The 20,022-nt window shown below is 38.9% G+C and overlaps 1 protein-coding gene across 1 annotated transcript in view; it reads left to right on the top strand.

The window, feature by feature from the left end:
- Positions 1–20,022, top strand: part of LOC114062546 (cysteine-rich motor neuron 1 protein) — a 156,455-nt gene that overhangs the window by 1,728 nt on the left and 134,705 nt on the right. Inside the window, exon 2 of the mRNA XM_027894108.1 lies at positions 12,811–12,984. Coding sequence (XP_027749909.1) covers positions 12,811–12,984 — 174 coding nt within the window. The remainder of the gene's footprint in view (positions 1–12,810; positions 12,985–20,022) is intronic.

Here is a 20,022-nt window from a genome sequence, read left to right as displayed (position 1 = left end):
TTGTCCTGGCTCTCATTATTAGTTTAAAACTCCATTTGCCTGTGTAACAAATGAATTGCAAGCCACAGCAGAGCAGGGCAATGTGTCCCGCCTGTGCTACAACCAATGCCATCTGCCTCATCAGCTGATGCTTTGGTAGGACGAGTTCCAGGGTTAAAATCTGTGTTGTTAAACAATTAAAAATGGCCCTAAACTTTGGAAGACCTTGGTTGAGATCATGTTGGTGAATATGTACATTGTTGTGGTCTCTCTTGTTTTTAACATTGGAAAAGTTTTCATAAACAGAAAAGTACGAACGTACTTTAAAAACCTACCTGGTTTTGGAGGAGTTTCTCTTGTTGTGTGTTTTCAAGTAAAAGCTTGACTAAAACAGTTTCCCCCATTCCCCATGGTTAAAGGAACTAAAAGTCTGCAGTCATTAAATGCCCTAATGTTCCAGCTCCCTTACTGTATCACAGTACGGACAACTCTGGCAGTTTAAGAGTATTTCATTCCTTTGAAGTGATGCAATCTGTACGTTGCTGTAGTTCAACTCGTAACACGTCCCATTTACTGTAGAAAATAGTATGAAGCATTTGCTGGCAAGATTGCATTTCAATTAGTGTTGTGGTTAGGAACTAGTTCCAGCTGTCCCTATAGGAATAGTCGAGATAACTTATCAACTTAATTTTCATTCTCATAAATGAAAAGCAACTGAGTTGAACTGTCAGCCTAATAAATAGTCCTGGAATACCTATTATTGAATTGTCAGGAAACTGCCTCATTCTAAGGAACAGAAGTAATGTGCTGTTCTTCATGGTGCTTGTTGTGCACGAGGTGGCAGCAAGGATGAAAGGGAACTTATTGTACTGCCTCTGATCACGAAAATGATGTTGAATAGCTCTGATTTTTTGATTGTGATGACCTAAACAGTTGTGCAGTTTACAGGCACATGTGCAACAGGCTAAGGTGGTAATCCCTGATCTGTGAGCTGTGCCTTTATCTTTTAATGGAACAAGGGCTGCTTTTTTTTTAATTGTCTTGTCCACTGGGAGTGCAAACCAGTCCTACCCCAGTTCAGAGAGGAGGAAATGGAAGTGTCTTGCAGAACTGTGTGAATAGAAATCCGTGGTTTTGCTCTTCTTCCTGTCTTTAGCCTTTTCTTTCACTGCAGTTTTTTACGCTGAAATGACCCCTACTGGCTACAGTTATAAGCATGTTTTTTGTATCAGTTTTGAAGCTTCATCGGTGTCTTATTTCAGAGTATCAACACATACTAGGCTACAGAAAACTCTGAGAGCTGAAATAGCAACAGGTAGAAATACTTGTCTGGTAACTTAGTTTTAGTATTTAATACACTTGACGTTAGTTAATAACACCTGATGGAGGAGTCTCTGTGGCATCTGTTACTGGTAGCTTCTCTTTTTGAAATTACAAATAGACTGTTCTTTGTTAAAGAACTGTTTATTAATGAAATCTGTTGCTGGTTCTGAGGTTGTTTTTTGTTTTTTGTTTTTTTCTTTATCCTTCTAAAACCTGAAGAAAGTTCTCATTCATGTCACCACCTTAACTATTCACATCTCTATGCAGTTCTCAGGCTCTGTTTGTGTCATTATCCCAAAGTAGGTAAATACCTTTCCTGAATGCAGTTATACCCGTAGTAAATAATTCTGAGGTCAGCTTCCCCTGGTGGCCGCTCCTGAAGGGCATTCTTGAGAGAGTTTGCACAGCTCCAGCATATGTTGGCTTTATAGGGATGCTGCTGGATTGGTTCAGTGAGGTGTGTTGAGAGCCTACAGCCCCTTCCAAAGAGTCTGAGCATTGAGAAATTTTGAATGCAAAACAGGAATTGCCCCTTGCTCTGCCTTTGAAGGTAGTCCTAGAGTCACCACTGAATTAGACTGAGGTTCTCCAGAAACACCTTAGCCTTGGCTTTTGCTGCAGTGCAGCTGGGCAGGGCTCTTGTCTTCCGGGGGGATCAGGGAGCCTTGGAAAAGTTCTACCAAAGAAGTTTGCTTACTCTGTGAAGGCATTTCTTGTGATGACACTCTTCTTGTTTCAGTTACCATGCTTCCCTGGTTTCTGGTGCTATTAAATGAAGGGGCCTAGATTGCTATGCTAAACTCTTCAAAGACATGACAATAGCACATAACACTGAAAATGAGCTGAAATTATTTTTAACTGAGTAACAGAAACATAAGATTTTGTAATATATTTGAAATGCTTCGTTAACAAAACTCCTACTCTATGTTTTTCTTTTATGATATACTTTCGTATAAATTAACCTCTAGATACATATTAAAAGAAGGTATTTCTGTGCCAGTAGCTTGCCAGTAATATCTAGTACTTTGTCTGGCTTGGTTTATTGTTTTGTTTTTAGTGGGGTTTGGGTGTGTTTGCTTTTTTGGGAGGAATGGGGGATACAGCTATTGCTGTATTCTTTTTGCTCACTGTAGGTAGTTTAAGGTTTCCCTTGAATGCTTGAGGCTTCTCTGCCTAGTGCATAGCTTCTGTACTGGGGCTCCCTTGGGACCAGAAGAAAGCTGCTTTAGCAGATTTTAGGCAAGTATTGGGAAAGTATGTGGGTTAATCTCCTAGGACAATGGCAGAAGCTTGCCTTCCTGTGGCTAATCCTAGTCTCATTTACTGAACTGCATCTTTTTGGGAGCTTGGAGCATTACAGTCTGTCTGACTCCTTGTTGGGGCAACCTGGGAGAGCTTGAATGTGTCCATTGTCCCTTTCCCCACCTTGAAACCTGCTGTGGACTAGTTTTTGTCTTAGAAATATGTAAGGGCACAATATATTATATGTAACCAAAGCACGGTGAAACTGGAGCTTGTGAGAAGAAAGGAAAATTTGACAACCCAGCTTTTTTTTTTTCAAAATTTGAAAGAGGAAACCTAAGCTTGTTTTTGTTTTGCTGTGTTCAGGTATTTATTTTACGTGTATGCTAGTAGAGTTCTTTCCTGCTTTTCTGAACTAAGAATAACTTGGTTACCGAGTTGGTAGTATTTTTATCATAAGTAGTGCTGATACTTGTGACTTCTGTAACTAGTACCTCGGGAGAACTTTATTTTCAGTTGTTTTCAGTCCTGTGCTCTCTACCTAGTGGGTCAGTGGACCCAAAGGCCTCAGCTTGATGCTTTGTCTCCAGACATACTTCTATACAGCATGCTAGGCTTCTTGCCTGTTATGCAGTCCAGACTGTTAAAGATCAGGCAGTATTTTGCTTTCAGTACCAGTTACTGAAGTTCAAGTAGTTGAGAAGTCACATGTTGGTAACCCAGTTGTTTATATCTGTTTGGACTGGAACAGCATTGCCCAGGTTTCTTATCTTTTTGTTAGGTTGGGGTTTTTATCTTACTTTGTTATGTAGTGAGGGGCTGGGGAAGTATCCAAGTGGTTCTGATGCTCATGTGTGCACAGAGAACTTTCTCCAGTAAATCAAGTGTTAGAACTGATGATGTAGTTGGGGACTTCATCGGTATTAAGTGCTGCACCAAATTGTTGTTGGCATGAAGACAGTCAGAATACTTTGTTCAAGGACTGTCAGCAATCCAGACTATCAGGGAAACAAATGGAAAAATTATTCATGTTTTCAACAAAGAAAATTATCAGAAAAATTATTTTACTTGTGAAACTGGAATGAGAAGTAGTTCTCTGGTGGTTGGTGAATGTTCAGCTTCTGATATGCTAGTCTTGATCAAAGACTTCCCTTACTTCCCCCCCTCACCAGAAAACACTTACTAGGAGCATGCTGTCTTCTTACACACAGACTGGAGAATTTGTAAGCTACTTCTACTCTGTATTCTGTCAACGCGGAAATCTCAACATCAGTAAGAACATGTAACTTTGAGTGTGGCATGTAATTTGAATTGGATCAGGTGCTTATTTGACTTGGAAATGGCTTCCTCTCTGTTTCTGTGCACCATATTTCGATTTTAGAAATCACTTGGTTCCAGTATTTCAACAAAAATTAAATGGAAGAGTCTAACAGATATGAGGAGGGATATTGATGCAGTAATTGGTAGGCTTTGGCTGCGGATCAGCACAGTTAGTTAAAAACTAGAAATCTCACCTTGGATAGGCTGGGTTACTAAATGTTTTAACTTCTGTAAGCAGAATATTCTCTTTTTATTTATTTTTAGTTTTTAAAACCTTTCATAAACATCCTCTGCTTATATGAATTTTTCCACGTAGAAAGTGATTATTTCATCAGGTTCCCCAAAATCACACTGCTTATAAAGATTTATTTTTTTTAAGCTACCTTGAGACTCCCCCCTAGGCATGTTTGCTAGCTTAAGTACCCTCTAGCTGATTCAAGGATTCTTGCATGATTTAACTTCTTGCCTAGTACTTAGTCAAGCAAAATGTCATTTTACTGACAGGCATATTATGCAATAATTAATCCATTAATATGGTTCAAAAATGCTTTCCTCTTCCCTTCCTTGCTTTGTGCCCCCTCAAGCATTCTTCAACTCAATAAGTAAAGTTTATAGTATCTTGCAGACCAAATATTTCTCTGTTTTAATGGTTTAAATACCTTGTAGAGGTGACCTATTAAATGTCTCTTGTGACTTATAAACTGCTTTCATTTGAGAATGCATTTAATCCACAGGGAATGTAAACTTGGAAATGGTGAACTCAGGGTTTTGCCTGAGACTTTGAGTGACACCAGTTGTGTAGCCTGGAATTTGGAAAATTACTGACTAACACTGACATAGAAAGCTTATTTATATGGACAAACTTACCAACATAAACTAAGATTGGAAGATAACTTTTGATAAAAGATATCTTGATTAAATTCCACATAAGCATAGGGATTAAAAGATGGTCCCTGAGGGAGCTCTTGTCTGAACAGACTAGTTTGGCCTTGTCTGGGTAAAGTAAATCCTTAGTAATGTTTTGAGATAAATGGGAGCAGTTCACACCTTTACCAGGGGCAGTATTCAGTCTCTAGCAGCATTCATTGGGTGTACTGGGCACTTCAGAATCTGCAAATCACTAACACCTTATGGGTCATGAGCATGCAAGTCTTGAATAGGAAAACAAATGGGAACGCAGGGTTGTGAACAGAAGGAAAAGCACTGGCTCACAGGCATGCACCAATTCCCATGTTCTTACTCATTTCCTAAACTTTAAGCCTTATATAGCCAGCTGCTGTGATACTGTTAGGCTTCAACTGGTGGCTGGGATTTTTTGTTTGTTTTGTTTATTTTTATTTTTTTGTTTGTTTGTTTTTTTGTTTGAAGGTGTGTGGGGTTTTTTTTGTATTAGTGAAAATAATTAGCATATGTGATGTTTCTAAATCCAAGAGAGCCCATTCTGTTGGGTCACTTATCCTTGAAATGAATTAAACTTCAGTGTTTTGCTACAGACTGTGTGGGATGCTCTTCAGGATTTTTTTCAGAAAGGATGGATGTGAGCATGTCGGAGGTATTTTTTCCCCTCACTGATGGGCTGTTGATAAAAAGCTGGGGTCATAATGATAATGGTGCTACACGTGGTAATGTAAAACATGCTGCTTTCGTGATATAAACACCAAACTTGACATCTATCTCTAAGTTAGGTTTTAGAAAAAGAATATAGCCTTGAGGCTAGTTTTAAATCTGGGGTAAAGTTTCTCCTGTAATCTCCTGCAGCTAAGAAGTTGGGTGCAATTCTTCTGAAACATCTTGCAATTATGGGGTTCAGTGATGCTGCATTAGTGACTGGGGGCAAAAGTGGCCAAATATTTAAGATGATGTATTTCTCCTAAAAGTGTTAGCTGTTCTTGGTATAGTTTGCTCAATTCATAGCCTTGTTCCAGAATTTGTCTTTGGAAAAGGTTTTCCTACTTCTGTCAGCTTTGTCTCTGCCTAGCAGCTGCAGCAAGCTGCCAGCCAACTACTTGTTTGCAGTGAAGTTGATGCGTGCTGCTGTCCATGCAGGCTTCTGAAGTGTGTGGGTGCAGAGTGCAACTTAAAAGAATCAGAATTTTCACCTCCTTTGGAAAATTATCATGAAGATTTGGCCCTCTTCTGAGGCCTTAGCAATTATTTTTATAATGAGGTTTCTAGAGCTAGAGGAAAAATCTGCTACAACAGCTGAAATGCTGCTGTCCATGCTCATTCTAATCAGAGGAGTACTGGCAGAAGCTCTCTCTGATCAATTAAACCCTGGGACATGGTGTAGTATTTTCAGTCAGCTATTTACAAAGAAAATATGGTTCTGGTCACAGGTCTAAAGCAATTTATTTGTCTTTTTTCAGATGTATAAATGCATAGGGGTCAGACTTCAGAACTAATGACTTATCATTTCAGACCATCTTTGGGGAAGGAAGGCTATTGGAAGTACCATTCAGTTTTATTGTAGGGAGCCCTGATAGTGAAAGTCCTAAAAAAAATAAAAGCCAAATTAAACATACCTTTCTTCCCCCTGCCACCCTCCCCCCACCTCTCCTCCCTGCCCCCCAAAAAGGAAAGGAAAAAAAAAAAGAGAGAAGGAGGTGGTGGTACTTGGATAACTAAAATATTCCAGACGGTGTGGGGAAAGGAAAACTTTAAAACCTGAAATAGTTGTTCACATCACATGCTTCACTTAACATTTCCATTTATCTCCTTGCCTTCCTCTAGGCTTCTGTGGAGTTTCTGATAATTGAGTGGAAAGCTGGTCTGTTTAAATACTTTCTGCATTCCTTAGTATGAAATAACTGTCTTGAGACACATGCAGAGCTACTGCAGTGAAAATCTTTCTCACTGCACTGGGGATTTGATCACCTGAGATACATGCTCTATTTTGGATAAGCTAAAGCAAACAGTCAGATTTTAGACAAGTCTTACATGTATGTGTGTTCCTGAGGTATCTAAATGTTATGGTACAGTTTTGCTTTCTAGCTTTGACTAGGAATTTTCTCAGGGAGCTGCAAAATGCTTTTGTACTGCTGTACATTCCACATGAAGTCCAGGTCTTCAAAAGCAGACCCTTCCAAAAGGTGGAAAAAATGCTTTCTCACAAAATTCTCAGCAGTGTGTCTTGCCATAAAAGTTTCTGCCAGCTGTAGTCCTTGATTCATGAGTTCAATGAAGGAATAAGTTGCGAGAGGGGAAAGGCTTGAAGCCAGTGTATGAGCTCAAACTCACTTCAAGGCTAGTCTCCCCTTCTGCTGCTTTTCAAGGTCTGGGGCTGGGTTTCAAGCATTCTTTAGTGGTGATTAGTCATTTCTATTGTTCAACTCCTCCAAAACATGAATTTCCTTTCCATCGTTCTTTTTTCCTGTTCAAAGAGAAGCCAAAGCCTACTGGCAAGAAGTATTTCCTTTTTTTATTTTAGCAAGTCTCTAGGATCCTTTCAGAGTCTCATACCATCTTAATGAATACCACTGATTTGAAAATGCTGTTGTGTAGACCAGTGTGCTGGAGTGCTGGGGCTCAGACCTTGGGTCTAGTTTGATGGAGGAGCTTCTGAAAGGTTCTTCCTCCATCAGTTCCCAGAGGGCAGTACCAGTCTCAGTAAGGATTGCTTCTGTGTCACTGTGAAACCATTCTTTCTCCTTCAAATGCAGGATCTAAAAGGATGCAAGAGTATCTTTGCTCTTTCAGCATCCTGAGACCTACCTGTTGCTAAAAAAAAAAAAAAAAAAAAAAAAAAAGGGGGGGAGTGTGTGTAGAAATAGCTGAGTAACATGCTGCAGTTAAATATAAATTATGGGACTTCACTCAGTTCACTCCAGTACTTTTCAACAGTGGTGAACTTCAGTGTTGTTTGCTGGTTTGAGGTGATGCATTATCTTTTATAAACTGTGAAGGAGAACAGTATAACGTTTTCCAAACAATAACTGATATTCCTTAAATGCCCAGAAAGAAAGAGAGGTGTTAGGACAGGACACAAAAGAGAAGTTTCTGTGCTGGGCAGAAGGAATTGAAAACTTGAAAGAAGGAAAAGCAAAAGTTTAAGCAATGGAGAAGGAGTCTCTGAAAACATCTTTCCTTGTACTTCTAGCTTGCACCTGTTTTGAGATGATCCTTTGCATATGGAGACAGTAAATGTAACTATAGTGAGGTACGGTGTGCCTTAAAAACAAGACTCAAAGTTAGTTTCTCAGTTACATGCTCTTTTGAAAACACAAGCAGCTCTTCAGGTGAAGAAGATAAATGCTTCAACCGTGAGCATCATACCTTGCATGGTGCTGTGTTGTGAGTACTGGTAGGTAAGATTCAGTATGAAAGAAGTGATGGAATGCTGCTTACCAGGAGATATATTTCTCAGACTGTTTCCTAGACTGGACTTGTTTAAGGACCTCTTGTCAACTTGTTAATGCCTTAATCCTCTCCCCTGCTTTTAGATGCATGCTATGACAGGACTTGGGAGTTCAGCAACCCAGAGCAGTGCGGGAATTTTTAGCAAGCTGAAATGTTTGCTTTGCAGAAAGCAAGTGACTATATGAATGATAGAAGAAAATGAAAAGAAGTTTGAAATTAATGAGAAGTTCCCCATGGCTTCTTTATGGTATGAAAGTACACTTAGAAGAGTTAAAAAGGTATTATGTCCAGGATTTAACTTTGATCTGAGTAAATGCAGAACTATGTTATTATCTGAAAAGGCAACTTGCCTGAATGAGTTGGAAAGAGTGGGGATCACATGTAGATAGAAATTATTTGGAAGAGAAATTACTTTGAAGCTGTAGTTACCGGGCTGCTGCGAGCGTTTGAACTGCTTTAAGGCATGTGCGCAAAAGGTGCTTAAGTAACTGACTGTTTAACAGGAGCCCACTGACAACTCAAGGCTTCTAAAAAGCATGGTCATTCCCTTTTTTGTCCCTACCTGATCATGCTGGCACTATGAGGTGGTGAAAATCACAGTTAAACAAAGATCAGCTTGGATGGAAACTGGCAGTATACTTGGGCTTCTTTTCAGCTGGATTGCTTCTAAACACTCAAGAATGTTAAACACCTACTTGATTTTTGTATTTTTTGGTCTACTAGAAGTCAACTAGGAGATAAGATGTGCATACCAAGGCTTGACAGACTCAGGTTCTTACATTTGGGTTTTGTCAGCTCTGCCTGCAGAGAAGTAAAGCTTTGACAATTTATCATATCTCTGTTTATTCCTTCATATAATTCTGATTTCTGAGATGTAGACATGAAAGACTAGTATCCTGAAAGGGAAGCCATAGAGAAGGTGAAGCAGAGCATGCAGCAAAGTTTGTGCTACAGCTCGGAATAGTTCATGAACTGTCCCAGGTCCCAAATCACTGGTGTGTAAAAGTTTGTTTTCTGGAATAGTCCACAGGATGTGATGACTTTGGGGAATAATAGAGGCTAGGTTATATGTTTTGTTCAAGACATGATTCCATTGTCTGTTGAAATATTGCTGACCTCTAAAGGAACAAGCTTGCTTTACTGGACTGCTATTTATCTGCATCAAGGACAGCACTAGATGCTTTTGCATCAAGTAACCAAAGCTTTGAATTGAATTTGAATTGAAATGAGACAATTGAGCTACATCCCTGTAGCTCATGTGAATACTTTCATCTGGTTGTACTTCCCATTCCAAGGAATTTTGTTCTACCTGTGTTGATGTGATGTCTGAAGATTTCTTTAAGTGGTAAACAATTTATCCTTTAGTAGGACCTTGAAATTCTGTTCATAAAAGGAGAAAATCAACTAGGAAAAAAGGTCTTAAGTCTGCATGAAAAATCATTCTAGACTTTGCATTGATTTACTAAACTAAAATAAGCTCCTGTTACATTTTTGCTCCTTCATTGATGGAAATCTTGTTTCCAAGTGAACTTGTGTGAAAAGCAGGCTGGTAGAAGCTGTGCAGGCTGAAACTGGATTTGCATTCTTCTTGTTGGAATGTAACTTCTGTATTCACACCAAGTAATGAAAAATACCTTGTTTTAAGATTCAGAAGATGTTAGAAGTATAGTCTGCAAGTATTACTGGGGGTATTCTCTTCTATCCTCTTAAATGGCTACTGAGCTAATTTTTGAGGTGTGTGACGCTGAAGACTTTAGGTGCACCTCCTACTGGGCCGTATGCTTTCTGTGTACCACCTTTTCTAGAAAGCCCTGAGAGGCAGCAGGTATCGACTAACCTGTCTCTGAAATCCAGGTGGGTGGTGCCACAGTGTGCAGTGCATCTGCATCCATACGTTCTGCCATAGGTAAGGGGTGACTGCTTTCCATGCCAGGTGAGTCCCACTTCTCATGAGGTGAGCAGCTTTTGTGTGACAGGGATCCTGCTGATCTGTCAGCCTTGAGAAGATCTAGTGCTGAAATACCGCAGGGCAAAGCGGCATGAGGTCTCTGAACCGGTTTGCTAAAAAGGCACCAAGTGCATCGCTGTCTGTGTGCTCTACCTGTCTGCACTGCAGTGGCCTGGGAGGCTTGGGGCTGTGGGGGTGAGAGCACATGCAGCCACCAGGCTAGCTGGGCTTTGTCCTGCCCCCAGAGATATGGGATGAGAGCTCATATTTCAGAAACAGGGAGCAACCCAAATCCTTTTGTTAGACTGATCTGGATGAAGCTGTGGTCCCTGTGGTTACAGACTTTGAAACAAGGAGTCTTGGACCGTAGATGTAGCTTTTGTTCTTGTTGTTACGTGGATTACTGCTGTAATTTCTAAAATACAAATTGTCCAGACTGTATTCCGGCTTCTCAAAAACAGGATGTATTATTGTTCTCCAAATTCTCAGGACTTTTTTTTTTTTTTTTTTTTTTTCCTCTGCATGCATGGCCTCCTCACGATTAAATTGTCCTAAGCATTACTGAAGGGGCATCTTCTTTTGAAAGAATTTTAATAGTTTCTCTTCAGGAACTGCTGCACTTCCTTTGACTTTCATTGATACAGTTGCTGTATGGGATGATAGGTTAACATTAGCTAAAAAAAAGAAATTACTTCCTGGGGTCAATGACTACTCTTCCTTTGCTATTTTTATAGAGTAGAAGAGCCATGAGGTTCCCATGGCGATTCTCATCTTCACGTCTGTAACTGACTTTGTTGTTTATCAGTTCTTTATTTGAGCAGGATACTTTGCCAGCTCATAATAGAAAGCACGCAGTTGCTTGTACAGGGAGAAATATACCTGTGAGAATTTGCTGTGACACTTTCTGTAGATCACATAGAGTACTGAACTGGTAAAAAACTCTTTCCAGGTGGTGGTGGTTTTTGTTTTTTTTTTTTTTTTTCCCAAAACAAGAAAAACTGCAGGTTAGCAGATATTCTTCATTTTTTCTGAGTGAACAGTACTTACATGCCAACCTCAGCTAATTGGGTATATACTGTTATTTATTATAGGTTTTCAGACTATGGTTGAGCATGAGACTAATGAATGACAAACAGTTTGTATTTGGCTGTGACCTCTCATACCAGAGGACAACTTTTGATAACAACAACAACAAAAAAACCCCTATCCTTCATAAGTGGAAGATGGTTTAACTTTTCTGAAATATATCTTGGCAGGATCTGTATTAGGAACTTACCTGTTGCTAGTATATAAAATTGGGGTGAACTGTTTAGAACACACAATGTGAGTGCTGCTGTTGAATGTAAAGATGTAAAGATTGAAAGTATGTGTTCCTTTTGTCATCACTAGAAGTCAGTGGATTTTGTGTGACTGTTTTGTAGTACTTGTTTTATAGACAGATAAGCTTGGAAAATTATCTGATTCTCTATAGCAAAGAATACCTAATGCCTAGTTTAGTTTTTTCAATCTTGCATAAAAGGCATGTGATAGGACAAGGGGGGATGGCTTTAAAATGAAAGAGAGTAGGACTTCAATTAGATATTAAGATGAAACTATTTCTTGTGAGGGAGGTGAGGCACTAGAACAGGTTGCCCAGAAAAGTTGTGGATGCCCCATCCCTGGAACTGTTCAAGGCCAGGTTGGAAAGGGCTTTGAGCCTAGGTCTAGTGGAAAGTGTCCCTGCCCATGGCAGGGGCAGTGAAGCTTGATGATCTTTAAGGCACCTTCCAATCCAGGCTGTTTTATGATTCTGTCTTGCTTGAACTTTTGAGTTGGTGGGATGTTGCTGTTTTGTGAACTGGACCGAAGGAAGTTGAGATTTTGTAGAACTGGGAATTGTACTGAAATTCTGGATTGGCTGGATTTATATCATTTTCTGGAGCCTCCTAAAAGGAAAATAGGCATTTTTATAGTGGGAACAGCAGTTACACATATTTGATGGGACTAATTCAAAAGGCACAGTTATTTGAGCAGAGGGACTCATTGTGGCCCATCTATCCCCAACCCCTTGACAGCAAGGAGTGCAATATGCTTGATCAGTTCTTCTAGAATATGTAGGATAATCCAGGACTGCTGGAAAACTCACTTTTGGTGATATAATGGAATCAGAGGTCTGGCATCTTGCAGTATTTTTGTAATAAAAAGTTATCTCTGTGGAGTGAATTCTATGTGATGCGTTTTTAAAATAATCTTAAAATGCTCTCTTTCTGACTCAATTTTGACTTCTATAACAGCTGCATATTCTGTCCAATGTTCTCACTTCCATTATAAATATAACTTCAACTGCCTGCAAAAGTTCTTTCTGTTAAAATAGCACTCATTTGTACTACAGCTATGCATTTCTCTGAGATGACATAGTTTTTCATATAGATGGAAGGTAAACAATGCCAGTTGCTGTAGCAAAATGGGCAGTAGGATAGCTGTGAAACATGGTATTTGGCAAATTCCACTTTTAGATTAATCCATTATTTTTTTAATCTGTTATCTTCTGTCTAGCGTGATGTTGAACTTGATGTGAATTGCACTCAACTCCAACGCAGCTGAATTTATATACTGCAGCTGAAATCTCATAGTGAGCAAGTTTGTTTGTTTGTTTATTTTAGATGAAAACTGGGACGATGATCAGCTTCTTGGATTTGAACCATGCAATGAAAACCTTATAACAGGTTGTAACATAATCAACGGGAAATGTGAATGTGACACCATTCGGACCTGTAATAATCCGTTTGAATTTCCAAGCCGGGATACTTGTCTGTCGGCCTTAAAAAGGATTGAAGGTAAGCACTTGTCTTCAGTAATTCAGGGTTAGTAATTTTTTCTGTGCAGTTGATGAAAAACTAGAATCTAGTTTAATATGTTTTAGGATGACATGTTTAGTTTCAGACACACGTGGTCTTGGACTTTTCAGAAAAGAGAAGTGTATGTTTTAGAGGAAGATAGTACCTCAGTAAACTTGGCATTCCAAATGCTTAAGTTTAAGAATGGAAGAAACTAAGACTTTGTGATTTGTGTGCTATGATGTTTGCAGATTTCAAGACTAAATGGTTCTGTTTGTAGTTTGTGGTAGCTATCTTTGCATACAGTTGGCTGTAAAGCAGTGTGAAATACTCACTTTAAATGTATTGATACGACTGAACTATGAATAAATGTGGTGGATTTTAGTAGTAAAGGCCTAGAAAAATAAGTAGGCATTGATTATACTTGTATCATTTATTATATGAATGCATGAATTGCTATTTTCTTTAAACTTACACAATGTAGCATTATCTTACTGCTCATATTTTACAGTTTATGTATTCCATTGGTTAGATTTGCATTAGGCCTGATATGTTTTACGTTTATACTTCTACATATGTCCATGTTTGTTTTGTTTTTTCTTGTTGTTGCTTATGACTGAATTGGAAATGAGTTGGCTCAAATATATCTGGCTGGAATTAAGTTTCCGTGGTGTATTTTTAGGATTGTTTTGAACAGTTATCAAAAGCGATCTTGGACCCTTTCTATGATGCTGTAGTGGACATGCATTATTAGTCTACTTTAATGCGTAAAGTCATATTGGTGAAGTGAATGTATTTGTAAGGCTACTGACTATATTTAAGGTTACAATCTTTGAGTTAAGGAAGTGTGATATGATGCCATCCGTCGTATTTCTTTTGTGATAAGAAAATTGTTCTTGAGCTACAGTCTTTAAACAAGGAGATCTTGTGAGAAACTGCTGAAACATGATCATTGGTCATGACGTTGCTCGCTAAAGGCATACAAGTGCTTTGTCTGGGCTTTTTGTGGTTTCTTTCTTAGCTCTAGGAAGAGCAGAGGCCGAACCTTTCGTCTTTTGTTGCTGTAGTCGTGGGCAGTAGCATATATGAGTTCCTAAGTAATCTTACTCACCAGTTCTTTTTTAACTTGTGAATGTGTGACTAAGTCTGTAGTAGTTCAGCAGGACTCTATTGGCATGACAATTCATCATGTGTTTAACTCGCTGTGAAAATCTGCTGTGGGTTGCCCTTCTGTACTTTGCAGCCTCGAAAGAAATGGGCTTAGTTTGTGGAATGGCATAGCTAAAGCAGGTTGATTCTTTGTGCCACTTGCAATCTCTTGTTTCAGCTAAATTTCCATTCTAAAAAGAACAGCATTTGATACTTAGCCATGAGGTAACAATATTCTACATGTAAACTGTTTGGTATAAGAGTAATGGTTCAGTTATTTTTTTCAGAGGTATAATTTTTAACCTTTTTAAAATTTGTTTTCTTGGTTTTATTTCCTTGGGGAGGGTATTCTTCCAAAGCCTCAAACTATAGGGCACCAGTAGAAATATTGACCTGTTGACTTTTTAATCTTTCCCAGTTTGGAAGGATAGCTGATGCAAGTGCTGAAACAACAATGGTATCCTTAAATACCAGAAATCTGGCAGTTACAACTTTAGTGTTAAAACAGTCCAGCTTTTACTCATAAGAGTGTGAATTTGCATTTTCATCCTTAGACTATCAAACTGAGGGATGTTGAAAGTTAAATCCCTTTGTATTTCCTAATAGATGGGCAGAAGTCATGATATAAGTTTGATTTCTGCATTTGACAGATAGTCTGTCAAATCTGCCTACTGTGTCTTCCACTGTAATTGCTTTTCCCCTCTTTCTCCAACTAGGATTGGTAATCGAATGCTGACTGCTAATGGAGGTTGTTTCTTTAAATGCATTAGTTCTTGTTTTGATAATTAAAACCAAAGTAATGCTTCATCCTGTACCTAAGCTAATGGAAAAGAAGAATAACTTTTTTCCACTAGTGCTTGCCACGTCCCTGTTTGCTAAGCAAGCCAAGTCTCTTAGGTAAAATGGAATAGACACTTCTGTGTGTCTGAGCCAGTATATGCTGTTTGAATATTTCAGGCTTTCAAAGTTTAATAATCTGAAAGTGGAATTCATCCATTTGGAAACTCCACTTGAAACATGACTTAGGTACTGTGCAAACCAGAGGGCTTTCTGAGCATGTTAAAATCTTTCAGTTTCTTGAAAGGCAAGGTAAATCTTAAACTATAGTGTCATGTAAAAAGGGATGATTCATAAGATCTGTTAAATATGTCAAATTAAAGTTTTCCTGAAATCCAAAGTACTGATGTATACTTCAGTCTTTTGGCTTATCTGTTAATAGCAGGAAGATTTGAAACTAATAGTTTAAATCTTTAAATACTTTAATAGAATCTGTTGCCATGGAAAGTGGGACCAAGGGAGGATAGTCTAACTTTCCTCTCCTCACCACACTTTGCATGGATAATTAAATACACAGTGTGATTAAAAAGGCATAAGTTGAGCACCTGAATGATGGATACAACGTAATCAGTTTTTGAAGAAAACTGAAAGAGGAAAAATGCCATTTAAACAGCTAGTTTCATGAGTTTTCTACTTTGACGATATAACACAATTGAAAATACTTTGTTGTTCAGTTACTTGTCACTCTGCAAGATTTTTGACATTCGTTTTAAGTTTGTGTATCATTCACATATTGATGAACTTCCATAACACAACTGAGGGAAGGGAAAGTACTTCACCCCATCCTGCTGAGGGGAAAAATGGGTAAGGTAGCTAGGTAGCTTTCCTTCTACTTATGAAGATAATTATGAGTGAAGAAGGTCCTTCCTATCAATGGAATTTTTTTTTTTTGGTGGCAATATTGTTGTTAAAAGCACAACTGAAATAGATTTATAATGTTACAGAACATGTGACAAACTGCCACATAGAAAATTGCTACAGCCCCTTTTTTTTGTTGGAATTTTTTGTTTCCTTGGAAGAAGGAAGGGTGCATTTAGTCTACCCAACCATAGTAAGTATACGTATGTCCATTCACAAGAGATGCTGGGGCTAATGCATAGCATTACCTTAGTCAACCTGCCCTGCTCACTGAAAGCCTGCAGATAAGGAATCTGTTCTGTAAATACAACCTGACAAATAACAAACAGTGAGCTGAAATCTGGAGTCCCATTTCCAGATGAGAACGCGCTAAGGGATTGGAGTTTTGCATGTTTTCCTTGTGTCTTTTTGTGCTCACACCTTCCCTTTCAAAGAGTCTTTCCGATCATCTTCCTTCTTTATCTGATTTGTCTTAAGCTTTTCAGGCTGTATGTGGTCTTCCCTTCTGGGCTTGGTGTCAGTTCTAGCTTGCTTACTCTGCTAACCCAAAGTTTTCTCTTGTTAGCTTCTTGTAGGATCTTTCCTGCCCTGTTGGCTTGTGTCTGCCTGTCTTCCTGGGCTCCTCATATTTCATTCTACCTATACCTCTCTTTGTCTCCTTTTCTTGCTTTCTTTGCCTACCTATTGCATTCTGTTTGCAGCCCAGTTTACTTAAAGCAACTTTTTCTGTCCTGCCTTCCTGAAATCAGGCTGCATGGGCTCTAATGTCACATTGTTTACATGCCACTGACAGGGCCTAAAGCCATGTTCTTTATTTTGTCTCCTTGAGTCTTGCTCTACCCTGTTCTGAGGAAGGCTGTAGCAAGAAGATTTTTTTTTTTAACCTCTACTCAAATGTATGTAACCTCCGTAGGGGTGCTGATGTCTATTTGCAAGAAAGTATGGTGAGGGTCAAGTGCAGTCTCAGTAAGACAGGTACCGAAGGCAGTTGCCACCCCCAACCCTTGTTTTCCTGGAAAACAGTAGGATTAGGTACATTTGAAAGGATTGGTTTTGTCACAGAACTTGGTAGCTAACTTCTATCCAATTTGCACGTAGACATGCTGCAAAATGTTCAAGGAGTTGTTACTTCAGCAGAGTAGCATAAAGCATATTTATACCCTAGAGGTCTCTCCAACTCAATTACCAGGCTTGAAGTGCTGTTTCTCTACATGGACCATCAGTGACTTCTCGTAGAGAAGGTTTGTATAGAGAACATGAACCATCCTACTATGAGGGAATGCACACATTCGGGGCTAGAAAGAAACTGTCTGGAAAAGCTATTGCATACCTTATTAGTAATAATAATAATAGATTCCTGTGTTGAGGTGGGTTTTTTTGTTGTTGTTGTTTAAAATGCTTTTGGTTATTGTCTTGATGAGTGCCTGCTCTGATATGGTTCAGGAAATCCTGTGTTCTTGAGCTTGGAAAGCTTGTTTCTATTCAGGAGATTGCTAATGATGACAGCTTGGTTGAACTTGGACTGTTGGAGTGGACTGTGAAAAATATGGCCACAAAGTGAGGAGATGTTGCTGTCTGCTGAACCACAGTAACAAACAGGAGTCTAATAAGCTGTGTCTGTGCCTTCTTGCAGTCACCATCTGCAAAGAATTAGCTGCAGATGGCACAGAACAGTCAGTTCTTCAGATGTTGTGTGAGATACTGAGGACTGGGGGCGAGGGAAGTGAAAGAGGAAGTAATTTTTTTTTTTTCAAGATGAATTGATAGGACATTGTTAGGTAGTAGCATTGAAAACTTCTAATGCAGTCCAGTTAGGTTAGAATCTAGTTTGAACAACTGCATTCCAGTTCTGGAATCTTTTCTCCCTCTATGCCTGACTCTGGCACCAGTTCAGATAGCCCAGCAGAGCTTCAAAGAATAGGAGCTTCTTCAGCCCACTCCTCCTCTTCTGTGCTCTCATGAGGTGCTTCTTCAAAGGCATCATCAGGTCTTTGCAATGATAACTCACTTCTTAAAAAAAGTTTTTCTGCTAGAACGGCTGTCTCCTCTTCCCACTGGGAAGTGAGGGAAAAATTGTGGGTCACCAGGAGGAAAGTTGTGGGTCAGAGGCATCCTATCTTTCACTAGATGGGTTTTACTTAAGGTTGGGTTCTCTTCAGTGGGGTTTAGTAAAAACTTCAGTCTGCAGATTCTTTCGAAGATAAGTGCTTGCTTTAATACTACCAGGTACTGATGTGACACAGACAAATATGCTTTCCAGAGAGAGCATAAGTGCCACCAGTCATAGCAATGGTAGTGGTTTTGTCTTGTAGGTTCTCTCAGTGTACACTTGAGCTGTAAGAAGAGAAACAAGTTAACTTTATCATTTGTACTGTGCCAAAACCATAAGCATTTTCCATATCAAAGTTAAACCCAGTCTTTATTCAAAGTAAATGTGAAGGATAAAATTTGTACCTTTTTTGGTGAAAGATGTGATTAATGTACTAGGTAAACCAACATCCTTTACTTGAATGTCTGTCCATATGTAAAACCTGCTGCTGACAAAGGGTTATTCAAACTGTTATTTTAAGAGTTGCTTCTTGGTTAACTGGCTTGCACCTTTCTGAACTATTCACTGCTGTCCTTCATAGGTGAAAGGAAAAGGCCTTTTAAGTTGCTGGTATCTATTAAGCTGGTTTATTGCAACACACTCCTTGCATTCCATTATTTTTACATGTAACTGAATAACTTTATGCTGACAAATGTTGCAATACCTGTTAGACCAGTCCTGGAATAACAAATATGAGAAGAAGGTAATTTTATTCTGAATGCTTGTTTGGTTGTTGTTAAGTCTGATTTTGTGTTAAACGTCACTTGTGTGGTCTTAATGGCTATATTGAATGACTAGAACAAAGTAGATCCAGCTCTGTGCTGATTTATCAAGCAAGGAGAGGAGTGAAATACCTTCAAATGGGCTTAATCTGATATGCTTTCCATTCTCCTTGCACAACAATTAACGTATGTTTTTGCTCAAATAACTGAACTTTGAAGGTTGGCGTGTGTTTGCAATAAAGAATGCAGTTGTGGCAACGATCCAAATTTTACCCTTGAACGTGCTTCTGAGAGCCAATCAGAAGGCAATTTGAAGGCAAAATTTCACATGAAACAAAGAGGAAAACAGCAGTACAAAAAAGCTTTTGGGCTTTTTTTCTGACTGCATAGGGATAGAAGGAAAAAACACTGTATATGGAAGTCATATGTATTAGGAATACTAATAAGAACGTAAATATACAAAGAAATTTCCAAAAGCAAAAAGGGAAGGTAACTCGATCATTAATTGTTGAGGGAGTTTTGTGACAGTGGCACAATTGGCAGTGCAGTTGCTCTCACAGCATGACAGCACAGTGTTAAATTTGCAGGAGTTGATACTTTTCTGATGCTAGTTCCTCTGAGAACTGTTCCCTGATCAAGGAAGCATGATCATTTTCTAATGTATTGACTCTTTTACCATGTCCTTTTTTTTTTAAGATGAATTGTCATACAGACAACATCTGTGGCATGAAATTTCAAGCTAATCAGAGGAAAACCTTGTAGAAGTTTCAGAAATATATCAAAAGGGAAAACTGACTTTGATATTTCTATATTGATGTGACTGAATACCTAATTTTAGGCTTAATTAGATTATTAATAATGCAGTTTGTATTAGTAGGGGAAAAGCTGCATTGCAGGGGGGAAGGTTGAATAAAGAACACAAAACTGAGCAGCTGGTTAAAAAAAACCATAAAGTGTTGGCATTACAAAAATAACTTACAATTGTAACTAATGCCGTATCTTCTATATTTTTCCTTGCCATTTTATGTAAATTTGTGTGTTTTTACTGTATAATAACCCAGCTTGTTGCCTTGCTGTGCTGCACTTGCTTGTGTGAGCTGCTGTACAGATACCATGGCTGCTTTTCCTTCTTCTACATCAAAATCCTCGTATATGTAATGCTTATGGAGAGTGTACTGGGTCTTCAGTTTTGTGACACTTCGGTTTCCTTCAAACTTGCAGTTTTGGAGATTGCTGTGGACAGAAGTGTAACCTTAACTGTGGGGATAGGACTGTGTGACAAATGACTCCTACAAAGCCAGCAGTCAGATGTGGACAGTCAAAGCAGAGTTGTTCATAGAGACAAAGGGACATTCTTCTTGCCTTTTTCTGTTTCAAATGCTT

The sequence above is a fragment of the Empidonax traillii genome, unplaced genomic scaffold (assembly GCF_003031625.1).
Source record: "Empidonax traillii isolate 1590-97213 ecotype Southwest subspecies unplaced genomic scaffold, ASM303162v1 scaffold417:size1128589, whole genome shotgun sequence".
Taxonomy (NCBI): Eukaryota; Metazoa; Chordata; class Aves; order Passeriformes; family Tyrannidae; genus Empidonax; species Empidonax traillii.
This window is presented reverse-complemented; position numbering and strand designations above follow the sequence as displayed.